Below are 9,405 nucleotides of genomic sequence, written 5' to 3' on the forward strand. Positions count from 1 at the left end.
GTAAATTGTTGTTTTATAGTCAATGCAAAACCTTTAACTTCTTTTTATCGCTTAAATAACAGATTATATCACAAACCAAGTTCTTCCTTACGCTCACTAATGAGAGAAATGAATGCAAAACTATTTATTCTCAATGACATGTCTATTTACGCCAATTTCACAAATTGCACACTGTGTTGAGGAGAAACCACCGTTTGGAGCAACTTCAGCCAGACGTTGGTTTAGCTTGCCCCCTAGTGGCCATCAGAAACCTTGTGTTTGGTAATTGTAAGTAGTCAGGGGTCAGGTCTAAATACGCCAATAATTCATGAAAAATGTCGACAGTTCAGGTGAAATAGTGCTATAAAACTGCAGGTCAAATATTTTAACGTGTTTTTTATTCAATCGTGGCCATTAACTAAAGTTATGTTACTGTCCAGGCAAAAGCTTGTAAGGCGCTTACATAATAATTCAGGTTTGGGCTTCGGGCCAGACACAGCACATAAAGGCAAAATTGTGAAGCGGGAGTAGCATCAGTAAAAAGTAACACTTCCATGTTTTTCTGCATAATGTAGAAAGACAGACTCATTTCTTGCTTCTCTTGTTAAAGCTCTAATATTGCTTCAGCAGCCAGGTGGGGGAAGGTACTCCAGGCAAAGCAAAGTAATTCCACCACCAGGGCTTCTCTGCTCTCTCCTCTTGGTTCTGGCTCAAATCAGCCATCTGGGTGTAGCGCTGGTACTGGTTGTAAGGGTCAAACTTGTCGTAGGTGCCCATGGATGAAATGGCGTTGTCCTCTTCCTGCGCGTCAGAGTCCACAGGTGCTTTCGGCAACACAAAGTCCACCCGGCCTGCAGTCTTCATGCGAGAGGGCAGCTGGATTTTCTTGGTGGCTCTGGTGTAGCCTCGCGCAGAGGCGGAGACTATGTGGATGCCAGGAGTGAGGAGGCGCCAGTAGTCTCCATTTTCAGCTGGGGCAGGGAGAGAAAGGCTGAGTGTTTGGGCTTATAATTGACATGAATACATAGTACATGAGTACGAATATATTTGTAGAGAAATATTCATTTTACACATCAAGATGTGTTTACACAACTTGCAGAAACCCTGTAATACAAACTGTGGGAGTAGGTGTTTGGTAGAACTGCAATGACCTTAATAACTTTAGTTGAAGTAAGATATGTATTTGGTTTCCAGGTACTTCCACTTCGAGAACCTAGATGGGATTTTTAATACAGACACCAGTGCCGATATTTGGCAATATGAAAAAAAAACATATATATCAGATATTTTTTACCTTTCTCAACACAAGAAATAAACTAAAATAAACAGATTACTCAGATAATATGACAAAAAAGTTGAGATTTGTCAATTATTTTGAAAGTTTTGTGCTGCTGTTAGTGGCTACTTGATGCTGAATCTTGTTTTACTGTCACAACAAGGTGTTTACATACGATGCTTCTCAGATTCTCACTTGGTTATTGAATTTGTGGCCAAACACATCTTACCCTAAGGGAACTTGTAGAGTGCCTTACTGTGCAACAGTAACACTCATAACATGGTTGAAGGGTGGTTGGAAGGTTGTGATCAGAATAAACAATGTTATTGAGCTTTGTTATGAGCTTAATATAGGTTTTATGAAAAACCTGACACAGGAAGTTGTACTTATACTGGACAACTACCTCAAAATGCCTTTTTTGCCTTTATAGCTCATATCTTTTTAATATTTAAGATGCTACATGTCTGAATTGCTGAATAAAAATCACGTTGGCCATATAGAGCTTAAAAATTGACTAAGAGACAAAGCTAATGTCATAACTAAATGAACTTTTATAAAGGCGTATGTTTTGTTAGCAGGTGATAGTTATTACCTGTTGTAATGTCGTGCTGTATCCCTCTGACAGATATCCTGGCACCTTTTATAGCATTTCCCTCTTCATCTTTTACAATCCCTTTGATGCCACGATGGGCCTGAGGACCAACACCCAAGAAAGTTGTTTACAAATAGATCATTTGAGGTTCAGTATGCTATTGCTAACATGTGCTGAACTGCCAGGCCAACAAAAATCAGGATATGTGCTAAAAGAGTCTTACTGCTTCCATAAATGAGAGCAAAGATTCTTGGTTTTCATGCCAGGCAAAGGCCAGGTCCTCTTCAGGGGGAAATCTATCACATCCCACATTCACAGTCACCTCAAAGCAGTTGGTGTGGAGATAGTTGAAGTCTTGCATTCCTGACCACAAAAAAACAAAAATCTAAAAAACACACTCACAGGTTCATAACTGGTCTTACAGCACCCTCTAGCAGACTCAGCAGACAACAGCACTTTCCTTCCTGACTCAGAAATCTATTTTACTTCTCTGGATTTGTGTCCCCCCCCCCCCCCCCCCCCCCCCCCCCCCCAACTCACCGCCTGCCAAGCTGGACCACTGAGCTCCATTAACAATCCCTTTCTGGCTGTGAGTACGAGACGATCCACAGCGTGCGTTTTCATTGGACATGGTTTCGTGGGCATTTGCATAAGTTGCTGCGATAAATTTGAAAACCTGCAAAATGTAAAACTGGTTAATTGTTTCTCCCTTTGTTCAGATGAAAAAATAACCACTGATTTAAACCACATGTTCACGGGGTTTTACCGGGGCAACAAACATAAATAAAAAATCAGAGTCTGCTGATCTTAATAATGTTTTGTCCTATTTTTTTGCCATCTGTTTTCTGTCGTTAGCGATGACTCATTGCTTCCTACCTTGCCTCAAAGAGCAGTAAACAGGCATGTCACCGCATTAAGTGTTTTATGGGAGCACACTGCAAATAATATTCAATTTTACACCTTACTTACCAGTCCCGTTACAGTTGTAGTAGCTGTAGTCTACACCATCACAGGTCCTTCACTTTATAGCCTTTAACTTATTAAAACGTGACTGATATATTGCATAAAGTAAGAATATAAGGGCGTAGAAGGTTTTCAGAACTGACCAGTGACTGTAGGAAAAAGCATAGAGCAGTGTGCACTCCTGGAGGATGCACACTCGGTCACGAAGGATGCACTGGTGTATCTTTTGTGTTTATATTTATCATACAGTCATGTCAGGTATCGTTTAATTAACACTGCTTTAAAATGGCTTTCTCCTTTTTTTAAAAATCCCCGTTGCCCCGGCTCCTCGCTCCACAGGAATCCTCACCTCTTTTATTTGCTTGTGAGTTGAGAGGCCTAGGATGCAATGAGAGGAGTCAAGGATGCCCAATTTTGCATGAGAAAGAGGGGAATATATACACTGAGAACTGGACTAAACATGCAATTAAATTAAGGTTAGGTTCACATCTAACATGTCCAACCATTTATGTGAAACTGTAATACGTTTAAGAGACACGCTCTTCATCTTGTAGTTTATGCTTGTTTAGCATTGGTTGACCCACCATTTACCTGGTAGATGTTAAGAGATCAAAAAGGCAAATCAAACAACCAGAATGTCTGTGGTTACAGTCAACAGTCTATTCTTTTTCCAGCTTCCTCTAAACATATGCTACATGTTCATACCTGTACTGATGACAGTAATAATTGAGGTCCTTTATATTTTCTGGTTTTTAGGGTTTGTTTAGGTTTCACTTTGTTTTTGATTATTCCAAACTGTTCTTTATCTCTATAAGTTTCCCAAAGAACCCTTTTTACCTTATCATCTGGGGTTGGGCAGAACATTTCACCTCCCAGTGGGTGTTTGGACAGATCATAAGGGTAAGACACCACCAAGTCTCCACCATGGAAGTTAGCGGAGAGCACAAACGGGATTGAGCGGACCCACTTCATGACAGCGTAGGTCTCCGGTGCAACCTGGATTTCAGCATTAACACTTCTTATTGGTCTAACTGATTAAGTCAGTTTATAGTAAAGAGGCAAAGTTTGCAACAGCACAGCTCGTTATTTCTTAAAGTATGTGCAGTGTCATTCACTATATATGGATAAGGATTTATACTGTACCTTACCAAACCAGTAATAGTCTGGGATTAGGATGTGGTCGGTGCGGTAGCCCTTTTGTCTGCGTCTGCTGTAAACGATGGACGTCAGGTCGGGGAAGTTTCTGTTCAGGTCGATGTTCTGGGCGTTATTTCGGCCGATGTTCCAAGAATCATATCTTTGATCCTCCTGAGGATTAAGTATTATTGCCTTATTAATAATATGTGTTTTAGATAGTAGCAGTATGAGTCATACAGAAATTGCCAATCAGCTATAACAGACTACAATATATTCTGTAAGGTGAGCGTTTGGCTTTGTGCTCATGGGCATCAATTTAAAGAGCTGATGTTCTGCTGCACTGTGCAGGGAATCATGCATTACTAATTACTTAACTATTGACTCAAACTGCACATCAATATATTTACTGCTTGTAACTGTAAATAGCTCACCTGCTCAAAATCGTAGTTATTGTCACTGACTCCGGAAACAGCCATCTCATACCCATCGGGGTTCATGGAGGGCAGGATGTGGATGCGGGTGGTGTTGATTAGAGTCTGAATCCGCTCGTTGCCGAGCAAATACTCTGAGCACAAGTGCTGAGCCAAGTAGATGAGTAGTTGGCGGCCAAGGACTTCATTTCCGTGCATGTTCCCAATATACTTTACCTCCGGCTCAACTGTAGAGAGCCACGTTTAAGTTTTACCTACATTTGTAAGAGAAAAGAAAGCAGACCTTATGAAGACTGAGGAGCCTGACTTACGTAGTTCATGCTCTCCGGGATTGTTAGAGAACTCGATCACAAGCAGCTCTCTGCCCTCCATACTGCGGCCTATGCTGTAGGTCCGGGCTATGCCGGAGCACTGCTCCTCGGTCTTCTTTAAGACACTGATCAGGTCAGTGTTGGAATGATAGGTGAACTGCAAAGTGTCAGGAGAGTCCGCAGTGAGTAGAATATCCAGGCCATCAGCAGCTTCTTCTTCCTCCTGCCCTGTAGAGACAAACATAGTTACTGGAAATCTGCAAGCTGCTCTGCAAGCTGCTTTGCAACCCTTCACCACTCCAGCTCATCTTTTCAATCAATGCCAGTTCTGTTGCTCATCCCACAACCAGCTTTTCATGTATACACACAGAGTAAGGTCCCAAAACAGACACACTATATTATCACAGTGGGTTTTAACACCCTCTTTTTAGGGGCTGTTAGGTGAAGCTGGTTTAACAATGACTTGTTCTATCTCACCTAGCTCAAGTGGAAGTACGATCCTTATTTGTGTAAGGTTTTCCAGGGTATAAATATTGCAGTTTACAACAGAAATCTAAAGGAGAAAAAGTTGAAGCACTTCAAATCTATAATTAGTTAGAAGTGTTTATTTCAACTGCCACCCCGCCCCTCCCCCCAAAGTCTGTACAAGTCTGCCCTGATTTTAGGATTCACACTTATTTCTGACACCAGCTGAGACCAGACCTAGAAAGGCTGTAAAACCTTTCACTACTTGTTTAAAAAACATGATTTATGCAGTGTAGAACTGTATTATACAAAAACTTTAACATCTATGACTGCAACACAGAGCTGCTGGCTACATTATCAGCTACAGATGGTTTATGTAAACACTTCCTGCGCGTCATATTGTGGAGAAATCATCCCAAATGGTACATGCACTCACACCTCTGAGGCCCTTTCTTTTTCCCTAATATGTCTTTGCATAGATACAATTTAAAGGGTGGAAATCACAGAGTATCACAAGACAATCATATAACAAAAAATCATAGTACAAAGAAAAACAACCCAAGACCAACTGCATGTTTTATAAATATATTGATAATTGACACTACTGTATTGCTAATTTATCTCAATAGAAAGTGGAAGATTATCATTAGAAAACTTTGTCTAACCGCGATACATAGTGTATGCTTGGCCAATATGGAAATTTTACATTTTAAGACTGATGCAGATATTTAGTGATTTCAAAAAACCAAACAGATTTCCATCATGTTTGTTATCTGTAGTTATTTAAGAATCCTTGTTGACAATGTAGTCTTCTTTCATTCTTTCATTCAATCTGAAGAAGATGCACCTCTGTGTATAAATAGTATGACCTCCATTGTGTTTGAGCCTCTGATGAAGGTCGGCAAAATAAATTAGTAGAGTTGAGGTTTGCGAATTATTTCGCTTAAGTTTTGTGCTAGCACTACCTAATGCCTCTGCTTGGATCAGCTTGTTGTTGCATTTGAGTGCCCTCTGGTGGATAAATTATGTAACATCATGTTGTGGTTGATTGTTTCTCTCGTTTCCACTTTTTCAAAATTTTTATTTATCGGCCTTTAGAAATACTGATATGAGCCAATATCGGTCCCTAGTATACCGCACCCGAATTATGTTTTACATTTATGTAATGTTTCTAAATGGGAAGATTTAATATTATCAGGATTTTTGAAATGACACATGAGGAAATCAACCTATCACATTGCGCCACAAACACTGACTCAGTCTGCCTACAAACATTAAGTTTTATTGTGCAGAGTGATAGAAGTAAAGTTAGCTTCACTGCTGCAAAATAAAGGAGTAAGACGATGTCAGGCAGCGGACCAAAGAACTGAGAGGCCCGTGAGGGGAGTCCAAACTTAAGAATGTATTGTAGTATCTGCTACAGCTTGTAGTGTCTGTTGTTTTATTATTTAAGATGATATAGTTATGTTTATAATGGTGCATTCAGGAGAACACTGTTAACGCAGGCCTTTAGTCGCCCTCGTGAATGTTACTGTCCTAATATGATACACAGTGAAAGAAGAACAGCTGGAGTTCTTATACTGATATCAGTCTAACCTGCTACCAGACTGTGCTTCATGAAAGTTTTGGAACAATTTAAAAAGCACTACCTGCATACACTTCATGAAATGTACACTTTATACTGTCTATAAATGTTGAAATGACACAACTTAACTACTCAAATTGGTTCCATGTGTCTGTGCAGAAGTTGCTGCTGTTCACGCGCTCATCTGGTTCACACATGTAGCTGCAAAGAGTGGTAGCACAATACATATTTGGGTCTGTTATTGTTTTTGTGTTTTATTTTTTACTATAAAGACTTTTCAGCTATTTGGGTAAGATATGATTTAGCAATGTGTGCCTTTCTGTGGTTCACTGTGGGTTGTTTATAAAGCCACTGCCAATAAAAACACCCGAAGATAACCACAGGATCAAGCATTAGTGACAGTTTATAGGGGAAGTAAGGCGTTCCAGTTAGGCTATATCTTAAAGTGAGCCACATAAGCATGTCTGCAAACCAGATGCCTTCAGAAAATGTGTTTAGGAGAAGGAGTGCACTGCTGAAATTTTCATGCCTGCTTTTTATTTGAGTTGCTCTTTTTTTCAGGTGGAAAAAAGAAGCTAATGTCAGTATTTAAAACATTTACACGGATGTCATCAGCCACAGCCAAGACTGAGGCCAATTCAGGTCAACAAAGGTCAACATAATGACAGTATGCTGTGATTATATCTCACCTCTGAGGCCCTCCAGGGGGTCATAACATCCCTCTTGGTCACTGACAAAGAAGCGATCGCAGTCGAGGAAGTAGGGCCAGGCCATCTGTATCTTGTCAAATGTGCGACTGCATCTTCTGCGCACGGCTTCACACGTGCTGCGGCACGGCTTCAGCACCTTCTCCTTCTCACAACGTGGGGCCAACACCGAGCAGCCCAGCATGCGAATCTCTGGGTTACAATCTCCGCCCAGCAGAGATTCAGCCACGCTGATGAGGAGGTACTCAGCGCCAGCTTCAGCATCCTCACGAGTCTTGTGACCGAGGATGTTTGGGAACATGGTTTGAGCGTAGGGCATGTCATCGCAGTAGGACAGCATTAGATCTGTGCATTTGGCTGAGTAGAAAAATTCCACAATGAAGACAGATCAGGGATCAGCTTAGAAAGTAACAGATCAAGACGTGTATCTCCATCTGTTGCAGCACTTAATCATGAGCTTCACTGTGCCATCCTCAATCATCTAGTCCTAAATATTTCTATTATCTCTGGAAATTAGAATTTGAATATTTCATGCTGCCATCGATCATCTAAAAATACTCAATGATTTTATGGCTTTGGGGACAGATTCCACTAAAACTACGCCCACTATCATTTATAATCTCCTCTTGTTTGTTGTGAAAAACAGTCCTGTTGCAGTCACTTGGCATATTAAGGGGGGGAGAAGGGGGACTTTGAGGCTTGATTTTGTCCAGTGTTAGAGGCACAAAAGACTGATTGGTTAGAAATTAGAAAGTGTACAGAAAAGCAAGATAGCAAACAGCACATGCATGACACTTTTCTTGCTTTAAGCCCATGGGTACTTACGTTTTTCTTCTATTATTGGCTTGCACTGTCCTGCAAGACATACCAGCATGCCATTAGCTGACACTTGGTAGACACTAGATGGCAGGGTGGTTTTTGTAAATGCTACAGTGTGGCCTACAGAACACTGTGCTTGCTTCAACAACTCTCTAGAAAGCTAGTCAGTGTACAAAGAATCATTAAGTCCCTCGAGGATCACATTTTCCACGACTATAAATTGTATTCATTAAACTTGCTTCCATCTAAAACATTAACACCATCTGTCAGACTTTAGATCTGTCACCATCTAATTGTCACCACCATTCAGCTCACTCATCCTGTAGCTTTAGGTTTTTTAAAAGTTACATACAAGAATTTTTCACAAGTCTAATTGAACAAAAATGAGCTTCTGAATCAAGAATAGTCCACAGCCTGCACGTGACGTCCTGTCCAGTTTTTGCGCGGCAGGTCCAGATGCTCACATCAGCATAAAGTTTGTTATCGCAAAAAGTGCAGAAAGTTTACCTCGAAACTTCGGGTCGCATCGCGGAGGTGCACAAGACGCAAAAACCAACAACTGCAGCAGGATCAGCAGCATGATGCGCACTTTCCGACACTTATGTTCCGTTTCGATGTGGCACCTCACACACTGAGCCAGAGGGCGTGAGTGTGCGCGTTGGAGTGTCCCAAGTCTGCAAAACTTTCCTCCGAGCAACTCTGTGAGCGACTTTATTACAAGCATTACGGTTTCCTATCGAGTTACAGAGGAAATGGCTCTGAGGTAAAACGGGGATAAGTGCATGAAAGGATGGGCACATTTTCGCTCACATTTTGCTGCGTCTTCGTTTTTCAGTACGGCTGGTGGCTGTTTCACGGGCCTTAGACTAATAACCTCACATTTTCACTTCACATGAATCCTCATTCTGAAGAAGAATAATTTATAGTTTGTGTCGGTGCTTCTTCTTGCTTTAAACTGGCTGTAAAATTATAACATCATATTAGATGTCAGTGTGAGCTTGCTTGTAGTCATGAAGCCACAGATTATCATTTCATTCTGTATCCCCCTTCCCGTGGAAAGCTTTGTGCTACATTTAAACACGCTATTCTAGTTTTATTTGTCTGTTCTAAACACTTAAAGCGGTCTAATCCACAAAAATC

The 9,405-nt window shown here is 41.0% G+C and overlaps 1 protein-coding gene across 1 annotated transcript; it reads right to left on the reverse strand.

Moving 5' to 3' along the window:
- Window positions 1-362: 362 nt before the first annotated feature.
- Window positions 363-9,121, reverse strand: LOC146521870 (carboxypeptidase Z-like). Its single transcript, XM_085154811.1, has 11 exons — window positions 8,773-9,121; window positions 8,272-8,301; window positions 7,429-7,803; window positions 4,690-4,917; window positions 4,379-4,605; window positions 3,954-4,118; window positions 3,648-3,806; window positions 2,388-2,523; window positions 2,071-2,210; window positions 1,848-1,947; window positions 363-950 (listed from the first exon to the last, which is right to left on the reverse strand). The coding sequence occupies exons 1-11, from the start codon at window positions 8,987-8,989 to the stop codon at window positions 592-594; spliced, it is 2,136 nt and encodes a 711-aa protein (XP_085010937.1). The 5' UTR covers window positions 8,990-9,121; the 3' UTR covers window positions 363-591.
- Window positions 9,122-9,405: the final 284 nt, after the last annotated feature.

The sequence above is a fragment of the Neolamprologus multifasciatus genome, chromosome 3 (genome assembly GCF_963576455.1).
Source record: "Neolamprologus multifasciatus chromosome 3, fNeoMul1.2, whole genome shotgun sequence".
Classification (NCBI taxonomy): Eukaryota; Metazoa; Chordata; class Actinopteri; order Cichliformes; family Cichlidae; genus Neolamprologus; species Neolamprologus multifasciatus.